The sequence below is a fragment of the Rhinolophus ferrumequinum genome, chromosome 10 (assembly GCF_004115265.2).
Source record: "Rhinolophus ferrumequinum isolate MPI-CBG mRhiFer1 chromosome 10, mRhiFer1_v1.p, whole genome shotgun sequence".
NCBI lineage: Eukaryota > Metazoa > Chordata > Mammalia > Chiroptera > Rhinolophidae > Rhinolophus > Rhinolophus ferrumequinum.
This window is the reverse complement of record NC_046293.1, coordinates 51,725,995-51,750,066: the sequence shown is the minus strand read 5'-3', so window position 1 is coordinate 51,750,066 and position 24,072 is coordinate 51,725,995. Positions and strand designations below refer to the sequence as shown.

At 45.1% G+C, this 24,072-nt stretch overlaps 2 protein-coding genes across 4 annotated transcripts in view; both read left to right on the top strand.

The window, feature by feature from the left end:
* The first annotated feature begins 1,113 nt into the window (after positions 1-1,113).
* Positions 1,114-12,840, top strand: CELA1 (chymotrypsin like elastase 1). Of its 2 annotated transcripts, XM_033117110.1 has the most exons (8): positions 1,116-1,531; positions 2,192-2,274; positions 3,442-3,542; positions 4,415-4,540; positions 5,322-5,458; positions 6,640-6,785; positions 11,766-11,915; positions 12,683-12,840. In XM_033117110.1, exons 1-8 carry the CDS (start codon positions 1,492-1,494, stop codon positions 12,698-12,700), a joined length of 801 nt encoding a protein of 266 aa, XP_032973001.1. In that variant the 5' UTR covers positions 1,116-1,491; the 3' UTR covers positions 12,701-12,840. The 2 variants fall into 2 exon arrangements, with proteins under 2 accessions (XP_032973002.1, XP_032973001.1); XM_033117111.1 differs by lacking the exon at positions 2,192-2,274 and having other exon boundaries at positions 1,114-1,531.
* Positions 12,841-16,213: 3,373 nt separating this feature from the next.
* BIN2 (bridging integrator 2) overlaps positions 16,214-24,072 on the top strand; it is a 30,530-nt gene continuing 22,671 nt past the window's right edge. For both annotated transcript variants that reach the window (XM_033118378.1, XM_033118377.1), the window contains exons 1-2: positions 16,214-16,368; positions 22,726-22,806. In XM_033118378.1, the coding sequence (XP_032974269.1) occupies positions 16,288-16,368; positions 22,726-22,806 (162 nt within the window). In that variant the 5' untranslated portion in view covers positions 16,214-16,287. The remainder of the gene's footprint in view (positions 16,369-22,725; positions 22,807-24,072) is intronic.

Sequence of the window (24,072 nt, the reverse complement as noted above, 5' to 3'; positions counted from 1 at the left end):
TATATAAATGTCTAACCACTATGCTGTGCACCTGAAACTAATATAATATTGAATATCAACTGTAACCAAAAAAAAATTTTAAAGATTAAAAAAAAAGAAAGTGAAGCCACTGCCTATGCCTCCCCCTAAGAGGAGAACAACAACAAAAGAGTAAGCCCAGCATAGGAGATGATGCTGGGTGTGTAGGTTAGACACTGGTTGTGAGGGTCTTGCGTGCAGTGCTAAAGAGTTTAGTTTTTAAGCAAATACAGATTGGGCTTCTCTGGGCTAAGCCACAGGTACAAAGATGGATGTGATATTGGCCCTGCCCTTAAAGGTTCACTTTGGAGTGTGTGATGTTGAGGGGTAACTTTTAGAGAGCTCTAAAACCTCCTCTTAAACTCCTCATCCTGAGGCTAGAGCTGTCTCCAGAGGAGGCAGGGAGGTGTGAGGAGAATGACAAAAGAGGCCCTGGTTTCCCAGCCCAGCTCAGACTTGGTGTTAGACTGCAGGGGGTTAGACTGTAGAGGGAGCCCTCCAGGTTACCTGAGCATCATAGAGCAATTCCCCGGAATAGCGCAAGGACCTGAAAAGGTGACAGTTTGTACAGAACTCCTTTCAACAGCTTTTCCAGGCCTCTCCAGCACCTGCAGGCATGCAATTTCAATTGGAGTGTCTAGGGAACAAGAGCCCCCAGGTGGATCAGGTGACTTTCCTGCCTCCCTCTAGGTTTCCCTCTGCCTACATCACCCTCCACCCATAGTTCTCTGCCTTTCATCTCCTGCAGGACACACCGGCTCATTACCTCCTGCTTCCCCTGCCCTCTACCCTCATCGCCCTCAGACTATGTCCCTATCCCGAGGGCTCCATCTTCTAACCTGCCCCACATTCTCCTCTGGGAGCTCTCTCTCTGATTCTCCATCTGAGTCTCCCCAGACCTGTTTCTTAGTACCCTTTTCCACCAGAATTCCCTCCATTGAACCTATTTTGCTTTTGCCTCCCTGCACGTACACCTATGTCTGCACCCTTGGGGAACGTCCCATCGCCCTCTTTGCACAGGGAGATGTTGCTGTCTCTTCCTTCCTCTTGCTAACCACCTTCTTCCCTCCTCCACTCCCCTGTGCCCCACCTCCTGGTGCACAGGATGGGTTTCTGTGCTTGTAGTGCCACTGAGGACAGAAGGCAGTGGCAGACTATGAAGGAAGCACCCTGAGGGAAAAGCCAGTCCTGATTCTCCGTCTTATTTCTGAAAAAGAGTTTGTTGGATGCTTTTCAACTAAAAGCAGATGATTAATTCAGCCCTGACCTTGTTCTGTCTTTGAACAACAGATAAATTAGTTTACTTGAAAAGCAATCTTTTCATGTGTATTTCCATGTCACCTGTGGTTTTCCCTGCCTTGCACCCGCTGCCCTGCCAGCTGGCAGAAAGAAGGTCAGCAAGGCTGCTGATAAGAAGAGTATAAAGAGGGCTTGTTCCATGGCAAGGGGGCAGTGGTCTGCTCTGCTGGCAACATGCTGCGCTTCCTGCTCTTCGCCACCCTGGTCCTTTATGGTAAGTGGGTCATGTGGCCTGAGTTCTAGTGAGGGGGTTTGAGCAGGAGGGCCAGAAAGCTATCCCCAAGCCTAGGCCTGCTCTTCACCCCAGCGTGGGTGAGTGGGACACTGCTTATGAGTCTTCACTCTTCTGAGGCCCGTGAAGGAAAGGTCAGGGTCCCTCTACATGTAAGCCCCTCATGAAGCAGAGAGAAGCCTCTTCCAGGAGCCTGGGATTCCCTACCACCCCCACTGAGAAGAAGACATCCTCAGCAGGTGCCTGGATGGCATGTGCCCTGCTGTCCCTGCCTCCTAGAGAATCCTGCCAAAGCTGTGTTGTGTTTGGGGGCAGAGGTTAGGGAGAGGGGGGGTCCCCTCAGGCCAAGGGATGAGCCTGAGAAAGGCTGAGCCCACAAGGAGCCTCTGAGGCCCTAGCCTGGTGATTTGAGATAGGTCCTTCATAGCACGCCAGAGTTCGGGGGACACCCAGGGAAAGCAGAAGGCACTCAGACTCCCCTGCTTTCCAAAGGAGCTCAGAGAACTCACCACTGGGCCCCTCACTTGCTAGGGAGGAACTGTGAATGTGCCGGCAAAGCACAGCTGCTCCCCGTCACCCTAACCCTCCCCCTCAGCTGACCCCATACTTACTCATCACTCACTTTTCTTCTACCCTGAAAAGGACACAGTACCCAGGACTTTCCAGAAACCAACCCCCGGGTAGTTGGAGGGACTGAGGCCCAGAGGAACGCCTGGCCCTCTCAGGTGGGTGTTTCTTCACACCCCAGACTTCCAAGAAAATAAGAGTTGCCTGGGCGCTGATATACAGTATTACATGTGTTTGTGTATATCCTTACGCACAGGAAACTCTCCAACTGCTTGGACTCTAGATTTTAAAGATGAATGGGACTGGGCTTAGGTGGTTTTTCTAAATGCAGAAGACTTGGAGGAAGGAACTGGAACATCAACCACACACTCTCTCCAGTGCCCACATTTACACTCCCAGCAAGACCACTGGTGCCACACTAACAAGACTGTGTGTCAGACCCACACCTCAGACTCCACATACCTACACATACACACACACACACACACACACACCCCTCACACAGTGTGTGTCATGCATTCAAGCACACTCCCACCCCCAAGTAGGACATGTTGCTTATTTGGCTATTTAGAGAGTTTCCACTTTCGTAACAGGACAGCTAGGCTCTGATTTAAGCAATTCTAACTGTAAAACTAGCAAGTTAACTGGTGAATTGCCACACTTTGAGAGGAATCCTTGCAATGAAACTGCAATTCAATTTACAAAAGTCTGAGCCCCAATTTTCGGGAGTGGAGCTATTTTGTAATATGAGGTGCTGAAGAAGAAGATATGAACTGATAAAAATGAACATTCCAGTGGTGTTTCTGAAATATTCGCTGAAGTGGGTGAACCGGGTATATATATCTTTGAAAACAATGAAGAGAAAGCTCTGAGACCTAAGCTTGTGGGCGACATTTCCTTGGCGACATTTCCTTCCCAAGAGGAAACGGAGGTAGATGGACCTGGGTTCTTGGCTCTTTGCAGCAGCCTAGAGCAGGGATGCGAAATACACTGTGTGTGTGTGTGTGTGTGTGTGTGTGTGTGTGTGTGGCTTTACCTGCCCCCACCACGTATCCAGGTCCACAGGGAACATCACCAAGCAAGGGAGCACCCTTTCCTGCTGATCCCACAGGCATCTACACACCCCTTCTCACCACCACTGCAGGTGCCACTACCAACCAATCAACAGCTATTGACAGGTCAAACAAAATCTAGTTGCCACCTCTAGCCCAGAAAGTTGGAGAACGTTTTGAAAGATGGCAGGAATGTAAGGGGGTAACGTGCAGTTTGGGGCAAAGCCTTTTAAGAAGCACCACCTATGCTTCCTTTCTTCCCTCCCCATCTAGATCTCCCTCCAGTACCTGTCCAGAGGTAACTGGTATCACACCTGTGGAGGGACCCTCATCAGACAGAACTGGGTGATGACAGCTGCCCACTGTGTGGACAGGTGAGAAAAACGAAGACCAGCTTTTCTGAGCCCCCGGAAGAGTCTGGCCCTTCTGGAGGAATATGTATCTCTGACCGCTCAGGGCAAGACTTTACGTGGGTGTTCGGGAACCTCTGGGGAGGTAGTAGAATATAATGAAGAGCACAGATTTTGGCATCAGGCAAACTCAGGTTCAAATCTTGTTCTACCTTCTAGCTTTGTGACCTTAGAGGACTTACTTAGCTTCTCTAAGTCTTCATTCTTTTATCTCTAAAGGGGGTTAATAATACCTATTTTGTAAAGTTATTGTGAGGGTTAAGTACGTACACAGTTAAGTGCCTAGTCAATGCCTGGCCAGTAACAATTTTTTCATATTTGTCTTGAGCAATGATTCTCATTTGAGCACGTATCAGAATCACTCAGAAGGCACAGATTGCTGTTTCTGATTTGGTAGGTCCAGGCTGAGGCCTGATAATCTGCATTTCTAGCAAGTTTCCAGGTTATGCTGATGCTGCTGGTCCACGGACCACGCTTGAAGAACTGCTTGTCTAGAAGATTATACTTCCCTCAAAATCTCTCTGTGAGCGGAGAGCCATTCATTATTTCATTGATGCTCACCGCACCTCCCCCAGGTTATGAAATATTCAGCCTATGAGGTGTTTAGCTTAATGAACTGGGGAAATGAAGTTGGTGGTAGTTTTGTCACTCCCACAAGTTAGTAAATTAGGAAATGAGAGGGCTTGTTACTTCATCATCCAGGTCTTTCATCCTTCCTCTGCCTTGACCAGGTAAGATGGGTTCCTGTCCTAGAGATACAAGGTGGCTTCCCAACTTTTCTCTCAGAGAAGAGGTGAGCCCCCTGAATCACTCAGGGCTTCCTTCCCTCATACCAGCCAAATGACCTTCCGTGTGGTGGTTGGAGACCACAACCTGAGCCAGAACGATGGCACTGAGCAGTACGTGAGCGTGCAGAGGATCGTCGTGCATCCGTACTGGAACAGCAATAACGTGGCTGCCGGGTAAGGGCGAGGAGGGCTGGCCTTGGGCTGGGAGGTGGAGGGCTCACTAGCTAGCAGCGGGGTCTTGGCTTCCTTCACATTCATCCTGTTAGGACTTTGAGAATTTAGATTTTGGAGAGCTTGAGAATTTTTGAAAGTCTTTGGTATGTATTTGATGTAGGCTGGTTTCTATGACTGGATCACCTGAAGCTCCTTCTCTACAGAGTTTAATGTTTCCATTTTTATTGTTACTTATTATTCATTTTATGGAATAGACTCCGTCAGCAAAAGAAAGGTTCTTAAAATGAATCTTACATGAGAAAATTCCTGCAAGATCGAGCTGTACACTTTTGCAAAGGAAGTAGTTAAAATGGTGGTCAATTCTATGGAATGTGGGGGTCCAAGTCATTGGGATATTTCTACAGAGCTTTCAGAACCACACAGAATTTTACATCTGTTTTCCTGGAGAACTCTGCTCTGCTACCATCATCGCACCACTCTGCTCCTTCCTGATTCCCCACTCATACCTGAAAGATGTAAGCTCCATTCCCCTGGGTTGCAGGGATCAGAGCTAGACTACAACCCCAAGACCTCACCAGCTGCTGTGAAATATATAATGTCCTAACAATCCAAATGTATCATGCCTTGCTAAGTCTGAGACTTAGCAAGTCAGCCCCTTCCTTCTTCAAAATCCTCGATTTCCAATTCTATGGGGACACAAAAACTCAGTGAGGGCCTGCGCATATACTGACCTGAAGAAAGGCCTGCGCCCGTGAGTGAGTAGTCTCCTTTCCTCCCGTAGCTATGACATCGCCCTGCTGCGCCTGGGCCAGAGCGTGACCCTCAACCGCTACGTCAAGCTGGGTGTTCTGCCCCAGGAGGGAACCATCCTGGCTAACAACAGCCCCTGCTACATCACAGGCTGGGGCAGGACCAGAAGTAAGTCACCTACATGGGCACCATCTACCACATAGATCTGGATTCACTGAGCTTCTGGGGTCCCAAGTGTTCATAGCCAGGGACCAGACACCAAAGGAACCGGAGATAAAAATAACTGAGATAAAATCAAGCTAAGAGCAGGCCACGGAATCATCCAGTCAGAGATTCGTGGACTCTTATAACTGAAAAAACTTACCTCAGAGAGCATATGTACCAGCTTCTCATTTTATACATGAGGAAACTGAGGCCCAAGGAAATGAAACACCTTATACAAGGTCACATGACTAATTAGTAACTGCTTAGCTGAGGCCAGAAGCCAGGTTATCCTGGCTCCCACTTTGGTGGTCATTACACCTCGTGCTACCTCTATAGTCAGTCACTGGGCTGTGGGTTGGAGTGAATGAACCAGGGGTAGCTGTCGGTCCAGAAAAGTCAAGGCAGAGAAGGTCATCATGGAAATGTCATTCAGATAACATAGAAAGGTGGGAGAGGCTATGAGCGGAGGTAGTCAGGAAGGGCAGAGATGCCAGGCCTGAAGGGAAGTTTGTCAGTCACCAGGCTGTACCTGAGGCCTGGAGAGGGGCAAGGCCTTGCCAGGAGCCAATATACTGGGAAAACCTGGCGCTGACATACGTCTAATCCAGTTCTCTCAGTTTACTCAATGTCACTGTGATTCAATTTCCTATCTATCACATGAGAGAATTGTTGTAAGGGTCCAAGGAAATAATTCATGTGCAAAGGCTTTGAAAAGTCCAAAAGCAAGATAAAGGAAATCAGCACCAAGCTCTTAAGACGTGGAAACAAGGGTGCACAGTCCTAGTTCTGCTCCATGGGGTTTACAGTGTAAGCAGGAAGCAGGACAGGCAGATAAGTTATCAACAAACAAGACCATTCTCGTTACTTAGCTAAGGTATCCATGAGTTTAAAAAAAAAAAAGCAGGAGTAGGATCAGTGGTTTGGAGCCTGGAATGATAATCAAGGATGACTCTCTGTAGGAAGGAGCCTATACATTCCATATAAAGAGACACAAGAGGAGTATCTGAGACATGCAATGGGCAGAGAGAAGGAGCTGGCCCTGAATTCAGCTTTCATCAGAGCGTGGGAAGGTTTGGGAGGGTGTGGAAGGTTTTTTCCCTCGAGAGCTTCTGGGACTGATCTCCAATGGTGTGTGTCCTGTTCAGCCAATGGGCAGCTGGCCCAGACCCTGCAGCAGGCTTACCTGCCCACCGTGTCCTACTCCACCTGCTCTAGCAGTTCCTACTGGGGCTCCACTGTGAAGAACACGATGGTGTGTGCTGGAGGCGATGGAGTCCGCTCAGGGTGTCAGGTGAGCACACACAAGAACGGTGAGGGGTCCCACCCCCATCCCTCCGTTCTTTGCCTACCGCCCCCCACCTTTTCCTCATACCCTGTTCCACACCTACTTACACCCACATGTACAGACTCAACTTTCCACTCCGGCGTCTGAATGAGAATGATTCTGGGCTAGCAACTCTATTCTCACAGGATCTCAAAGTTGAAAGGAACCTTAAAATGCATCTTGCCTAATGTCCCTGCTTCAAAAGCTTGTATGTGGCCCAACATTTGTGTGTTGGTATATGTGTGCGTTTTTAAGAATTTATTCGTGACCTAGATTTTTTATGGATGTAGTGGGGCTGGGCCTGGACTGGTGCTTGTCATTTTGTGTAAGGTAGATCCCTTTCCATCAACCCAATTTTTTTTATAGCTCCTCCACCATCACCCTTTTATCCCAGTAGTAGTTACAGCAGTACGTACAGGTGAATATAGTAGAGAAAGTGCACAAAACAGTTTTATGATAGTATATGTATATATGTGTGTGTGTGTGTGTGTGTGTGTATACACACATATATAATATAATAAATATATATAATAGAATCTTCTTCTATTTAGACAAGATCAATCAGCAGTACACCATTTTACAGATTTCTTAATGCATAGTTTCACAAATGTTCTTACGTATCTAAATGCCAGGTACTGTACTAAGAGCAAAGGATACAAATGTGAATCAAACAGTCTGTAGGGGAGGAATGGAGAGAGCAGACAGGTGATAGACACTGTGGTACTCTGCGGGTAAGTGTTATAGTAAAGATACCCGTAGGGTGATGTGGGCATACAAAAGATGGGTGCTTACCTCTACTTGTTGGGATCAGAAAAGACTTGCCTTCCCGGAGAAAGTAGAGTCTGTAGTGAGTCCTGAAGGTTAAACAGGAGAAAGGGGAAAACATATTCAGAGAGAAGGAACAGCATGAAGAAAGACATGGGCCAAGAACCTAGGACACACAGAGAATTATAGGGTGTTCCCTACAGCTAGCTAGAGCAGAGGTCAACCCACAAGCCTCCAAATCGAGCGCTGGCTAGCTGCTTTTTTTTTTTTTCACCTGTGAACTAAGAATGGTTTTTACATTTTTAAATGGTTGGGGAAAATAACAGAACAATATGTCATAACATATTAAAAATATAAAATTTCAGTGTTCATAAAAAGCGTGTTATTGGAACACAGCCATAGTTGATCATTACATATTATTTTTGGCTGCTTTCACAGAGATGAGTAGTTTTAAGAGAGACTGTATGTCCTGCAAAGTGTAAGACGCTTACTATTTGACCCTTTACAGAAAACCTTTGCTGACCCCTTGGCTAGAACATAAACTATTACCACACTAGGGAATGTCAGGGGGTGACACCAGGGGCAAGTAGAAAGAGAAAAGATCAGTGAGTTGGGAGAACTGTAATAATATAAATACCTGAGTGCTTCAGGAATGGGTGGAGGACAAAGAACCCATAAAGATCTAAGAGGGATTACAGGCAAGAGAAAAATGTAGTAATAAGGGTTTTACAAAATCTCAGGAAGTACTGATAGGTCATCACATAGTAAACAGCGCAGCCAGGAGCCAGGGCAGATAAAGTGACTACTCTGGCAGTGGGTGAGTCACTGGGAACTCTGGCAAGAGCAGTTTCAGTGGAGTGGTGAGGAAAGAAGCTTGATAGAGGATGGAGGAATGAAGAGGTAATAAAAAACAGCAAGGAACACAGAATACTCTTCTGAGAATGTTGGATGAAAGAGAGGAACAACAACAAAAAAAAAGTCTGGTAGCTTTAAGAGTCAAGGAGGGAGAGGATCTTTTAAGAGGGAGGAAAATTGAATGTGTGAAATAGGCAGAGGAAAGGATCCCATAGAGTCAAAGACGGGGAATAAATGAATGGCACCAGATCCCAGAGGAGACAGAAAAGAAGGAACCAAGAGTACAGGTGGAGCCGGCTTTGAACAGGAAGCGCGACACCAAAATGTGCATGAACATGAAAGAATGTGCGTGCTGGGTATTTGGAAGTTGGCAAGTGTTCTGCATGATTGCTTCTATTTACTCATGAATTAGAAGTCAGATTAGAGGCTGAAAATGAAGAGGCAAGGGTCGTATGAGTCTGGATTAATTAAAGCAAATGGGAAAAGGATTCGCTTCCAAAATGTTACTGTTAGGCTGAGTTTAGAGACCACGCAATAACCATGTGGGCATATGCTTCACTCCATTTCATTCAAAGACCCATTTGTAGGGAATAGATTAATCCAGGACTGGGTTTTCCCGCATTAATGGGCAAAAGGACAGGACTGCAGATCAAATACGATGTCCAAGAAGAAGAAGAGAAGCCAGCAGAAGGCTGGTAGGCTGGCTGAAATCGAATCAAAAGATTTTTTTGTGAGCATTTAGAACTATGGAAGGAAGCTGACCAACTCATCTCAGTTTTCCCAGGGCTTTCCCAGTATAAAACTTAAGATTCCTGTATCCTGGGTTCTCTACATGCAAGTAGGAGCCAAAAAAAAAAAGAGACTAATGCATAAGGCAACCTCCTCCGGTCCTCGCCAGCCAGCTTCACCTATAGTCACTCAATGTATAACCTTTCTGAGTTAATTCTCTTCCCTCTGCTCTCTCTCGGGGCCTTGAATACTGAAAACTGGAGTACATTTCTTCTGCCTGCCGCTCCAAATTGATAATTCTCTGAGACAATTGTGTCTCTGAATCCCTTCCCACTGGAGTTTCCCAAACAGTGTGTCTTCTGGGTTTTCAGACATCTGGGTCCCCAACCTTTTTCCTCAGAGTGGATTCACTGAGCCCGCTCTCACCTCAATCCACCCACGCCTACTGAGCTCTTTTCCAGCTCTTCCTTCCGTCCTAATATCCTCAGCCAGGCCCTCTAACTCTCCAGAGCCATAGTTTCTTTTTACGTCAATTAGCATAAGACAATAGTATCATATACAATTCAGTAATATTGCTGTCCTCTAGCCCAGAAATGCTCTCAGATCCCTATTAGAATTTGGGTGGAAGAGATTTAGGTTGTTTGTTTTGAGTACAATAATCTAAAGAAAACATCTTTTCCTAAGCTGTAGTTGGGGTGGCGTACAGCCAGTTCCTTTTTAAAAGAATTACCCCCAATTTGAACTTTCAGTCTCTTTCCCTAGTTCTTTTTTTTTCTAAAGTTGTAATTCTTATCGAAGCTATAGGCATGAAATTGCTTAAGGTGGCAAATAAAACTATGAAGCTTAATGATGGAAAAGAACAGTCATTGTGTACCTTCTACCTCTTGCGTTCTCCCCAGAAGGGACCACTTTCAACTCTTTTCAGCTGATGTTTTTGATGTCTGCCTCCATACTTCTCTAAAATATACATATAGTTATATTGCTACTTAACTTTTCAGTTCAGGCATTATGAGAGATCTGGATCTCTCTTCCTTTTATACACATACATACTCACCCCCTACGCATGTACTTCCCTAAAACCAGCTCAACCTTCCAAAATAATTTTGATTAGATTAACATTTAGTGTTTATTGTGATCATGTAAAATGCTATTCACAACCAAACCATTCTAGGATTCGTTTTCATTTCCTGCATAACTTTGTTTTCCCTGGAAAATACTAATTGTCTTTTTTATTTGCATAATATATACTCATCGTGAGGGATACCTACTAGGTGTTTTTTTTTTCATTCTGGGAACTCCAGAGCTTTGTTTCTGAAAATGTTTGCTGGTTGATGATCTCCTCCCCTCCATTTTAATTTTTCTTTCTAGAATTTCTTATTCACATATTTACCTCCTAAATTGGTCCTCTTATTATTTTCTCTATATTTTGTTCTACTTTATCCTCCAACCCTTCCAGTCTTTCATTTCTACTATCATATTCATAACTTCCAAAGGCTCTTTTTATTTTCTGAATGTTCTGTTTACTAGCATGCTGGTCTTGTACCATGGATGCGATATTAATCATAGTCTTATTGTTTTCTTCTCCCTGCATAATCTTGGTTGCCTTCATATTTTTTTAATTGTTTATTTGTCTGTTTTGATCTTTATTTTTATATTAGAGGCTTTCTTCAAATGTTTGGTAATCCTTGACCGTCTCCTCTTATTTCAGAGTGGGGTCGTATTAGGTTGGTGCAAAAGTAATTGTGGTTTAAAAGGTTAAAAATAATTGCAAAAACTGTAATTACTTTTGCAACAACCTAATAAAAAGCTGATAGGTAGCTCTGAGCCTTAGGTGGGGTTCATCTATAGTGAACTGATTTGTCAGGTGATCTGGCTAGGCCATTTCATTGGGGGACGCCCAATGTCAGTATCTTATGCTGGTTCCCTCTTATGCTGGTCAGTGAAATATCGTCCAATTTTATGTCTGTAATTATAGAACTAGCATTCTGGGAACTGGGTAAGAAGAGTGTCAAGGTCATATTCTATAAACCCAGGTTCCTTTGATTCTAAGACTGAGCATGTAAACCCATTTCATCGCTTTCTCTCCACTTCACCCCAGTTTCGTTTAATATGTGTTCACTACCTGCCCTGTGTCTAAATGCTAAGTCTAATTAGACCAGTTGGTCTAAATGCTGGGAATAAAGAAATCATTAGAAGACTCTTTTCTCCCATCCCACCTTCAGTTTAGGTCAGTACAAGCTATTAAGCTTAAGATGTTCAAAGTTCTATGCTAGCATTGTGGAAAGGAAAAATATCAAGACCTACTTCCTGTCTCAAGCTCATAGATATGTGTAGGAGGTAGAAACAAATTATGAAACCAAAATACAAGGCAGAACATGACATAAATACTGCAAAAGAAAAGAAGAAGTACTGTGCTTGTTTAGAAAGAAAGAAGAGATTCATCTTGATGGTGGAGATATGAAGAAAGTGGTGATTTGAATTAGCTTTGAAACTGTACAGGATTTCACAAACAGAGATGGGGTGCCTGGTATAAGCAAAAGTAAAGGCCCAAAGGTCAAAATATCTGGAATTTTAGGACTCTGCTTTTCCTTCTTGCAGGGTGATTCTGGGGGCCCTCTCAACTGCTTGGTGAATGGCCAGTATGCTGTCCATGGAGTGACCAGCTTTGTGTCCAGCCAGGGTTGTAATGTCTCCAGGAAGCCCACGGTCTTCACCCGGGTTTCTGCTTACATCAGTTGGATAAATAATGTGAGTCCTCTCAAATGATGGGTTGAAATAGAGTCACCAGGAGACCCATGCACTGGCTGGGTTGGGGAGCAAAAGTTGGGCAGGGGAAGCCATCCTCTTCCTCACCACACTCATATGTTTTCCTCCTTTCCCTTCCCTTCATAGTGCGCTTTCCCTCAATAATGCTGCCATCCTGAGTTCCCCTTCACATACCCACAAAGCAGGCGTCACCGTATTGTTTACTGCTTAGGGTAAGATGGTGGTAACAACAGATCTGAACCAGGCACATGTCAGTGCTGTCGTAAGCCAGAGCCAAGGGGAAAACAGCTTCCGAGGCCTGCACACTCCTGGGCAACGGAAGAGGCACTAGCATGCTCTCCTACCAGCTCTTTCCAAGGGCATTATGAGAATTTTCTCTACCCTTTGGAAAGAGGTTTCACCACTGTAAACAATGAGGGTTAGGCGAGACTCTACATACACTGACCTAGTGGGAGAGCCTCTCAGGCAGTCATCCCACCTACACCCTCCAGTCTTCACACATTCTGGAGTCTGGTGGTAAGAGCGCTGACTCGCACCTGTTTCACAGTCTGTCCTTGCCACTGAGTCCTGGGTCTCTGCCTATAACATTGAACTGTCCTAACACAGCTGAGACCTACTTCCTGCCCCCCAACCCTCTGAACTACCCATATGGCCCAGTACAGGGTCATACTCAACTTGGAGCCCTGAGGAAAAAAGAAAGGCGATGGGCAGAACTAATTGACTGTGGATATAACTGGTTTTTCCTTCAGGTCGTTGCCAACAACTGAACCTTTTCCTGAGTACAACGGCCATCCCAAGATGCTCATTCAATCCCCACAACAGGACTTGAGGTCATCAAGGACAAAAACATTCTAGGAGACTATTGAGCCAGATACAGAAAAGCAAATAAAACTGCTTCTACATTGTCTACCTGTGTCTTTTTATTTGTAATTGAGCCCTCTAGAAGAAGTGCAGTTATAGGACCCAAGTTGGATTTAATCACATTTCTGGGCTGGTTCTTCCATTTGCTGCCACCTGTATTAGTTCACAAACTAAGCCAAGTGGTAGTGATTTTATATTATCCTTTTTGGATTATTTTAGAATCTACCTACCCATTAATCTGCCCATTTGCCCCTCCTCCTATGCATTATTTGCTACATTTAAAGGCACAGAGTGCTTTTAAATATTCCTGAGTGACTGAATGTGCCCTGACTCTCCCAGGTACACTTTGGGCTCCTCCATCTTTTGTTTCCCCCTTCAATGCCTAGAACATGGGCTCACCCCAAGGTTCTGGGTGATGGCAACTTCATACTAGGATATACTAGAGATAGGAGTATAGGATTAGGTGGTAGACCAGATGCCAGCAGACCAAGAAAGCGACAAATTAGAAAGGAGACTGGGAAGGACAGAATAGAAAAAAGGAGAAAATAAGCTATTAAATAAAGAAAAAAAAGGATTGAGGGGAAGAAGCAGAACAAAAAGGGAGAGTAGACAACAATATGGGGCCTCAAAATAAGTATGAGCCAGCACTTCAAGGCTGGAGCTAAAATAGCCAACCGGATCCAGGATTCTCTAAACCACAGAGAACTGGGAAGCTGATAATTTGCCCTATCCTGGCCAGGGCTCAGTTTGTTAAAGTGGCCTATGATAAAGGGAAGAGGGAACTGAGAGCAGGCTAAGAGGATGAGAAGCAGCTTTCCAGAGCAGTCACTGAGGACCAGACAAGAGAGACCAGGCAGGTATTACAGCAGGAGCAACTGGCTAAGACTGGTCCTGGAATTTGTTGGCTGCTATGTCAGCAGAGGCCTCTAGAACAGTGTATATACTATAAGAGGCTGGGCTGGAGTCAGGATGCCTATATTCCCAACCTCAATTCTACAACTGAGGAATGGGTACCCTTGGGCAAGTCACCAGCCTTTTCTGTCACTCGGTTTCCCTATCTAGGTAACTTCTAAAGATTGTTTCTGCTCTAATGTTACATGATTTGGTGACCATCGATTTTGGTTCCCAAGAGATTGGTACTGAAGAGAGTTTCTTATTTCTTAGGAGGCAATGTTTGGGCTGCATGGCTGAGGATGCTGTGAATTCCTGAGAGTGACACAGGTCACTCCTGCTAGTGACACACTTGTGATCACTATCTTCTCTCAGTTGTCCCCACAGTACCACCATTCTCGGGGCTTCTCCCCATTCAACATCAAGTCCTTCCATTTTCTTCACTGCCCCTTCTAGACCATCCCCACGGCTAACATTCAGAATAAACCCTATTGACCTATGACCTGAAAATGTTGTATCTTTCTCTATAAATTAATAACATATATAACATAACATTATAATCATCTGATCACCAACCTTTCTCCACCTCCAGACATTCATTATCTGAGGACAGGAATCACATTTTTTAAATTTGTGCTTGGCTTCCCAGCACTCAGGAATGCGTATCACACAGTTGACCCTGAGTGCAGTATGTCTATTTGGGGGAATGACCTGGAAAACAATAGCAAATCGGGGTCTTTAATTTTGTCTACAGTCTCCAGCTTCCCTCTCCACTCCTTAGGAAGTATATTTTGACCCTCCTCCCTTCCTTAAGGGAATTCTACCTGCATTGTAAAATCTTTGAGTAAATGGTTCCTCCCTACCTAGTGTCCTATTTTCCTGCTATCTCCTCAAACAAATAGGGAGTAACTTCCATTTGGAGACCTTCTACCTAGAGAAGCAACAGTTGTAATCTCAGCTGTCCCACCCGAACTTTTGCAATCTGTGTCACCTTCACATTCTGCCTCCTTCTAGTACATTGTACTAGTTTATCCAGCTAGAAAAATCTGCTCCCCATCCCCAGCACAGGCTCCATACTTTCCTCCTCAGTTTTCTCAGTTTCCTTTCCTTTCCTGAGGACTCCCGTTTCTACCTCTAAGACCTCCGTTGTTCCTCCCTTTCAAATCCATGTCTGGAGTCCTGTCCCACTTCTGCATTCTCTCTACCAGTTCTAGGCTTAGAGCCAACTTCTCTGATAGAGGCTTTCCATCTTTAAAAATTGCAACCTGATCAGGCATCTACATCTTCCCTGAGGTGGTCTCCCTAACGAGACAAGGGTCCATCGGATACCCTACAAAATCTTTACAACATTATTGATTACATTCCCCAATATACTGACTGTGCTTTCTAATCCCCACCCCCCTCCCATCTAGCAACCCTCAGTTTTTCCTCTATGTCTCTGAAACTGTTTCTGATTAGTTCATTCATTTATGCTTTTCTTTAGATTCCACATATAAGTGAGATCATATGGTATTTGTCTTTCTCTATCTGACTTATTTCACTGAACATAATGTTCTCTAGGTCCATCCATGTTGTTGCAAATGGTAAGATTTCTTTCTTCTTTATGGCTGCATAATACTCCATTGTATAAATGTACATGATCATTGCACTGTACACCTGAGGCTGGAGCTGAACAATAATGAATGTCAACGACAAGTTTATATATATATATATATATATATATATATATATATATATATGTATAGTTACAAGAAGCAGAGTACAGCATTAGGAATAGAGACAGTGGAAATGTAATGGCTGTTTGTGATGTCAGAGGGATAGTGGATGGGGGAAGGGGGCTGACACAGTGTGAGGGATATAAATGATAAATGTCTAACTAGTACATGGTTTTGTGCACCTGAAACTAATAAAAAAAAAAATTGCAACCTGAAGTAAGTACTTGGCAACCCAGTACCCATACCCATAAAAGTGAAATGCATTTTCCCTTACAGTTAAGTACTCTTACTGAGTGGAAATCATATTTTCTACCCAATTGCTTCAGTTATTTTCCAGTACCGATCATTATAACTAATTGGCTTTTGAAAACGAATGAATCTTGGCCCTCTTTGAAAAGTCTGTTCAATGGGGCTGGTACTCCTATACCTTAGAGCTGGAGAACTTTGAAGTTGCTCTTGAATGAGCACTGCCTGAAGGCAGTGTTTAGGTAGGGCCCAGCCCTACCCTAATCTCCAAAAGTCTCCACTTGGCTGCACTGGGCCGCACCCCCGAGCAGGACCGTGATGGGCAGGGGGAGGCCCTCAGGGGCCACTGCTGGCTGGGCTCCCGGGGGCCTCCTAGAGGACCTCGCAGCAGGTCTCAGGGTGGCCGCTCTACGGGCCCAGGCTCGCTGCACTGGGTTTCAGGGTGGTCTCAGAGTGGTCTTGGGGCGGCCACAGGGGTGGCTCGGCGGGCCTCGCAGGGCCAGCAGCGGGCAGGGGAAGTAGGAGGCCCGCCCACCAGGCCGGATGCGAGGCATGCCGGGAGGCCGCACTTCCTCCTCAGGGGCCTCCAGAAAACCGCAGAGCTCGGGGCCAGGGCAGGCCATCCCCGGGGAGCCGACAGGATGGCTGAGGGCAAGGCGGGCGGCGCTGCCGGCCTCTTTGCCAAGCAGGTGCAGAAGAAGTTCAGCAGAGCCCAGGAGAAGGTAGGCACCGGCCTCGCTACCTGCCGGTCACCGTTGCTAGCAACGAGCGGAGGCCCGAGGCATGGCGAGGGGCGTGCAGGGTGCTCAGGGGGCCCAGGAAGCCTGGACTGAAGAGAAGGGTCTCCCGCTTCCCCGGGGAAATGGGAGGTGGGCAGAGGGCGTCCATGAAAACAGGCAGACTTGACAGAGACGGAGAACATGGCCCGATCTTGGACAAGGATGGGGGAAGCTGGGGAGACAGCAGTCTCTCTCAGGAGCCTCAACGCTTGGGCTGACCCAGAAAGAGTGAAGGAAAGGAACCGACGTTGGCAACTGCTATGTAACAGTTTTTATGCTAGCAATCCAGCAAGGATGGCATTTTACAGATGATGAAATTGAGGGTTCAAAGAGGGTCTTTTCCCAAAGGGGTAAGACAGCAATGACCGGCCCTGCTGCTGGTAAAGGCCACCGGTGGGCTTGGACCAGAGTCGTTCTGCATGATTCTGTACCTAACCCTGCCTGGCCTGTGGGTGTTGTTTAAGCTGATGTAAGTAGTAACCTTTATCTGCTTCCTGTACAGTCCCTTTGGCGTTGGAGAGCACTGCCCCAGGGCGATGAAGGAGCATCTCTTGTCTGTGTCCTTCCTTAGATCTACTAGCATTTACAGAGGCTTTCTATCTATAACTTGCCTACCTATGTAGATTGTGTGGACACTTCTCTACACATTTTAATGTCATTCTTGTTTCTGCCTATACAGAGTATACATGTTTTTGCTTCTAACCTGAACCTCTTCTGGCCACCTGTCAACACTCTGGTAGATAAGATGGTATGGGAAGATGAATAAGCCAGAAGAAAAAGAGAAGGGAGAGATAAGAAGGACCTGACATAGAATGGTGGTTTTCTAAGAGTTGGTCTTAGAAGCATTTGGATAAATACCACATGCTTAAGAGCTGAAATATTTGTGTCATTTTCTAAAAGCACAGCACTGGCTTGGGTCCTGGAAAGATGAAAGGTAATCAGCTCTCCCAAGTGGGATTATCAGCAATCAACAGAGAATTGATGGAATGTAGATATAGCCGCTATCTTTAAGAGGCTCACAATGGGATTGGGGAAAAAAGGAAGCCGGGTCATGTGAAAGAACTGAGGAAAATGGAAAGATTTTGTGTGGCTAGACTTTGTTACTTCACCTCACTTTAACTTCACCGTGGTCACGGCTTCAGCCTCTCCAAAGGCTGTCCTGTTAACTGATTTGATAGCTAGATGTCAGAGTCTATGGGAAAGTCCAGTTAGAAGCAGTGTGGAGAAACTAGAGAAGAGGAAGTACTAGAGAAGAGGGGAAGGCTAGCTATCCTATGGGTTGGAAAAACAAAAGGAAAATCCCAAAGACAAAAAAACTTAGGGATAATAGTTATTTTTAAAACAACATCAATTGATTGCACTTCACTCTCACCTTCTGTCCCCATCCAGCCTATCATCAACATTATGCCCTTGCTTTGGGATTTTTCTCCTTTTCTAAGCATGGACTCCTAAGCCTTAGATAAATAATGTACCTACTCTGGGCTTCAGATTCTGCATCTATAAAATGACAGAAATTCAGTGATTTGGAAACTCAACGTGGTAAGGACACCAAAGTGAGAAGGGGAGATGGCTCCTTGAACCTCAAACACTTCCCAAAGGGAAAACCAGCCTCCCAGGTACACCCTGTTTTTCCTGGTCTGAACCCTGAGAAGGCAGAGAGAAGCAAACTCACATCTGCCCTGGGGAATTCCCAAGTTGTTACAGAAAACAAGAAGATACTCTGAACCCAGACTTAGACACAAGGGCAGGCAGACATTGAACTTGAAGTAGTTCAGCTGACACCCTAGAGATCGAGAATGCTGCTTGGATAGACTGAGAATGGTCTGGGATATGGCGAGGAGCTCAGCTCAGCCTGCCAGAGTCTTTGAATCTTGGGAAGTTATTTTTATATTGTTGAATGGGAAGTTATTGAAGGCAAGATTAAAACGGCAAAATTACAGTCAAAAGAAAGGACTCCAAAAAAAAAAAAAAGAAGAAGAAGAAACAAAAGGACTCCCTGGGACACTTCACAATTTTTCTATAAGCAATTAGCTGTAATCTTCTGAGTAATATGTAATAACTATCGTCAAAAAGTCAAACGTATCAACTATCAAGTGCCGGCGATGGCCGAGGCACAGGAATATAAGGAAGACATGATCTTTCCCTTTATAGAGCCAATATTCTCATGATATGATCTCACTTCATCTTTTCAACCCTTCAGCATGTTATTAGTATCCCAATTTTAGAAATGAGGAAACCAGTCTCAAAAGAGATTGGCACGTGTGAGAACTATCGCTGGAACCCAGGTGTATTGCCTTTGGACGCCAACCTCAGGCTGCTCTCGTACCAGGGTTCCTGGTAACCCGCTCTGACATCTGTGCCTCCCCACTTCCTGCTGGCCTGCCCACTTCCTGCTGTTCTTCTCTCAGGAGCAAGGCTAGGAGTAGGAACACCTTCTGCTCAGGCCTCCTCTGAAAAGCTAGGAGTGAAGGTCCGGTCACAGACACAATGGAGATGAAACATTCTTGTTTTATTTTCCAGTTCTACCCAGACTCAACATGAGATTGAATTCAAACTGGCTTTATTGTGTTTTGACAATATGATACATCTTCACATTTCAAACTAATGCTTTCACCAACTCTTTGTGATTGCTCTGTGACACAACTCTCAGATCTAGCCCAAAGGGTATTGTTTACCTCCCCTTTGTTGGCCTTTTCTTCTGTTGACTTTTACTCAACTTGTATCCCACATGGCCGATCAACAGTATTTCGAGAAAAACTGCTTTGTCTAGGATACAGGGCTGCACCCAGGAGGGAATTTAGAAACGCGTAAGAGGCATTCTTGCCTGGCAGAAGCTTACAATCTAGTTTAAAAAAAAAAAAAAAAGTAAAGTTAGTGACCTGAGACATCCGCATGTCTGTGGGAATTCAGAAGACAGAAAGATTAAGAAGAATTGAGGGCGGGTTTGTAGTTGGAGCCTGAATTTGAGATAGGAATTATGGCTAATTAGTAGTTCTTCAGGCAAGTGGTGAGAGAGCATTCCAGAAGAGGAATGCCAGCATAGCATGCAAGGGATGGTCTGGAAACCCTTTTAGGCAGAATAGTGAGAAAGGCCCGCTGAGCTGGAGCACAGGGAGTGGTGGGAGAAAAGGATGGAAAGGATATTAGGGCCACATTAAGGAGAACCGATTTCAGCACATATCCTGAGAAGAAGGATTTCTTACATAACTACAATATCGTTACTGCACCTAAGAAAAAGTTTTTAGCAAAATTCCGTAATATCTAATATCCAAGCCCTATTCAAATTATCCCAACAGAGAAAAGTCACTAAGATATAATAAATGATTATTGGGAAGGGTCCTGGTGAGGAACTATAGCCACCAAACATGTCTGCAGTGATGGTTGTTTTTAAAGCTATACCCTCCTACCCCCGTCTACACAAAAGTTAAATCAATGAACACTGGAATATTCCTCACCTCTTTCACCAAGAGTTTACATTTTGCCACGTTTACTTTCTCTTGTCCCTGTCTTTCTCTCTAAGTATCTATATTCTAACTTCTCAGCTGCTAAACCAAGCAACTTGGAGCAAAATTCTCAGTGCAGGACTTTAGGGATTAGTATTATGTGGGCTTTCATTAGAAAGTGATCCAAAGGTAGAATTTATTAGTTCAACAAACGTCTGTGGAGCCTCTGTACATCCTCTTCCCTCAAGGAACTCTAGTTGAGGACAAACGTCTGCAGCATAGTATAAATGCCATGACACCTGGCCCTGTTGCTTAGGGCAACAAAAGACGTGGGGCCTAGGACACTGGATTATGTTTCCAAGGTGCTAATACGCATCTTTTTCAGTTTCAGAATTGAAGGTGGGAGTGTTCCCTCGGCACACACCCTCCCACATCTTCCAAGACTTTTTGCCTTGAGCCTTTTGGGGATTGGGGATATAGGTCTGCTTTGGGGAGTGCCACATGGACTCTAGATTCAGTTGACCCCTTTATCCTTTCAACACCCTCCTCCTAAAAAGAACCATGGCCGAGCAAAGGAAGGGAGGAGTAGTAGCAGGAAGGAAATGAGAGCTGTGGTAACCACTAAAGGTGGTTTTGCAACTTTCTGGTAGAGGACAGAGTGTTTTGTTGGGGGGAGAGGGTGGAGCCCGGGAAGATGGCAGACTGCACACTCAGAGCTGGGTGTTAAGTAAGGTAGAGACACAGACAAACACGGATGGTTCAACTGAAAAGGAAATACAGATATTTATAGGGAAGGGAGTAGAACTAGATATAGTGATAGTGGATTTATATTGAGGACTCACTCACCTTAGGGCAGCACTGGGAAAACAATTTACATGTATATCGTTTAATTCTACCAACAACTCCAGGAGATACTATTATTTTAACGGAGGGAAAGGGAGTTCTGTAAACTGAGGCTCAAGAGTTTAAATGATTGGCCCAAAGGCTCATAGCCAATAAGAGCAAAGGCCTAGATGAGGGCATATACGTATCTGTCTGTCTCCAGAGCGCTTGATCTGAACCACGATAGAGAGAGCTCCAGGAGTGAGAGGTACTAACCCCAGGATTAAGAATGGACACACTTGAGTCAGAATCTCTACATAGAGCCTTTCTCACTCCCAAGACCTGGGCAGTCGTGCATGTGATTCAAAGCCCCCCACAATGAGACTTTCTAGCTTCCTTACTCACGTTCCCCATGACACCCTAAACCAGCCATGCTGAACCATCCCATGAAGCTGCTATAAATTTGCACAATCCTGTGACTTTGCTGCTGTCGTCTTTGCCTGGAACCCTCTTTCCACTCTCGCCCTTTATCCTCTATTCCAATCTAGCAAAATCTTAATTCAAGGCCCAGCCCATTGGTCCTCTCTTGTATCCGTCTCACTCTCCTTCCTGTTATAAGTATTAAGCTGGATACTGAGAAATCTAGATGAGTAAGTCAAGCGTCCTATCCTCAAGGAGCTCACAGTTTAGAAGGATACATAGCTGGATAAATACAAATAATAAAACAGTAACAGAAGTGCATACAGGGACAGAAGGTGTAAGTGCTTAGGAGGGAGCGATTAACTTGATTAATAAGATGAAGTAGATATAATTGTCAGAACAGATATAGAATATGAATTGCATTGTATTAGAGCGTAGCCTGACAGACAAGGTGGGGAAGAGCATTTCAGAAGGAGGGAATAGCATCCACAACACGCGAAAAGTCTGGCTTGTTCAGGAAATGAATAAAGAGTTAGGGACGGAGACCTGCAGGAAGGAGAACAGTGAGACCTGAGGCTAAGTGATGAGCTAGATCATTGAGACCTGTATGCACGGGAGAGCTTATCTATAACTTATAGATATATAACGAGTGTTTAATAAAAATGTGTGAAGCAGATAAATGGAGAACCATTAGAAGGTTTTAAGCAGCAGCATGATAAGCCTATTGTAGCAGGCCCGTGAGAAACAGTCAGGGCTGGACTGAAGCTGTGGCAAATGAGACTGGAAAGCATGGGATTCCCAGACATGGACACGGTGAGGGATTCAGTGAAGGAGGTGAGAGAGAAGTAACTGAGGACAGGAAACTCCTGAGATCCCAACTTGGGCCTGGGGGTGCCTCCTTCCAAAATGGGTTACAGGTAGAAGAGTCAGGACTTTCTTATTTGTTTATAAGTGAGTGTCTGTCCCCTGTGAGAACAGGTACTGTATCTTCTTCATTTCCATGTCCTTTGCATTATCACTGAGACGAGGATGATGGTTGGCTCTCAGGTTCCCAGGGCAGAGGAGATAGACATGGATGACATTCATTTCTAACTGAGTTTCACATGCATTTTATCACGGCTTCTCAAAGTTTTCTACAAGGTCCCTCATAAGGGAAGAGTCTCCTGCCCACCTCTCTCACCTCACCTATCTAGAAGAATCTGCGGCTATGGCTGGAAAAGGGCTTCCCAAGTGAAAAATGTCTTCAAGACTCATGTTTTATCTTTAAAAGCCATGTACGTTTTACATTCTTCTTATTAATCCTTTTTAAATATAATGCTCTCTCCATATCCGCCCCCCAAAAAACCCACTGTAAAGAACAGTGTCATTCCAGGCTTCATATATACCCCCTGGTACACTGCTGCATACCCCAGGAGTATCCCCATTTGAGAAGAACCACAAAACATGATTGTTTATCCAGCGGTGTGCTATATTTCTAATCCTATTGGGCTGATATGAATATGGCAGCCCTTTCATTACATCTGAGACTTTGAGAGAAGCCAGGGTCATATGAGGCCAACAGATAAGAGAGACTTAACTATATAACCTTATGGACATTTCCAACTTCTATCCTCAGGTACTACAGAAGTTGGGGAAAACTGTGGAAACCAAAGATGAACGGTTTGAACAAAATGCCAATAACTTCTACCATCAGCAGGTAATCTGGAGGGTGGGGAAGGGAAGCTCGGGAAGAAAGAAGGCATGGGGGCTGAGTGGCAGAGGAACAGCAGGTTTTTCAAACCCGCAAGCATCCCTACTAACCCATCCTCCCCCAGGGGAAAGGGCCACAGGACGCCCTGATGCTTCCCCTTCCCCTGGAACCAAAGAAACCCACCTTTCCTGTTCCTGCTGACCCTGGGTTCTGGGGGGCAGACAAATGTTGGTTTCTCTTAGTGGTTCCCCCAGGGTACCACCAATGGCATCACCAGGTCCTTAAACAAAATCAGAATGAGTCCCTGCCACCTTATTTACTTCCCAGGGTTCCTCTCTCCCACTCTAGGGCTCTTCTCACCTCCATAGCTCCATGTTTCCCTTGTGGCCTCTCTGTCTATCTACCCTAGTAAGCCCTTTATTCTAAAATAATACCTCCATTTATCACCGCCATTCTCACCAACTAACCTCCTATTCTCACTGTTTCTTCTGTCTTCACTGGATATTATGGGTAATTTTATGTAAAAAAATTTAATTAAGAAGTGGATAACAGAGCGTTAACTTTCTGTGGGATATCTGACTTTCCATCTCCATGTACCAGGCATTCTGCTCAGTGCTTTATCCACATCTCATTTAATTCTTATGTCAGTCTTGGAGATCGTGATTCCCTCTTTATAATAGAAGGGCGTTGTTAACTCACTGAATATCCAATTACGTTGCAATTCTGACACTGACTCCCCAGAGTTAGGTCAAGTTTCACAAGTTAGGTCACATTTCACAGATTAAGGGCACAGTCCCCCACTAGACTGCCTCACTTTAGACACTAGCCACAAGCTCCCAAGTTCCCAGGTCACCTGCATTTCTGACCAACTGGCTACAAATTTGGGGGTTCCTACTAGCTGCTCAGCTTCCACAATTCACTAGAAAGACTGAAAGAACTGAAGAAAGTACTCTACGTACAATTACAGTTTTATTATAAAGGATACAAATGAGGACCAGCCAAATGAAGACATATAAGGTGAGGTCTGGGAGGGTCCCAGATGTGAAGCTTCTGTGTCCTTAAGACATGTCCCCCTCCCAGCACATCGATCTAGTATTACCAACTAGGGATGCTCCCCCGAGTTTCAGTGATATAGAGTTTTTATTGTGATTTCAGTATATAGGGAATCATTGGCCACGTCATTGAACTTAACCTCTAGGTCCTCTCCCGCCCTGGGGGGAGGCTGGGCTGATAGGACCTGTCTCAGAGCCCTAACCATCCAATTCCATGGTT

Excerpts from the sequence above, each read along its gene's own strand:
- CELA1 (XM_033117110.1), top strand. The coding sequence starts at position 1,492 with ATGCTGCGCTTCCTGCTCTTCGCCACCCTGGTCCTTTATG. Across the intron at positions 4,541-5,321 it reads AGCAATAACGTGGCTGCCGG|CTATGACATCGCCCTGCTGC; the intron begins GTAAGGGCGAGG and ends TTCCTCCCGTAG. Across the intron at positions 5,459-6,639 it reads AGGCTGGGGCAGGACCAGAA|CCAATGGGCAGCTGGCCCAG; the intron begins GTAAGTCACCTA and ends TGTCCTGTTCAG.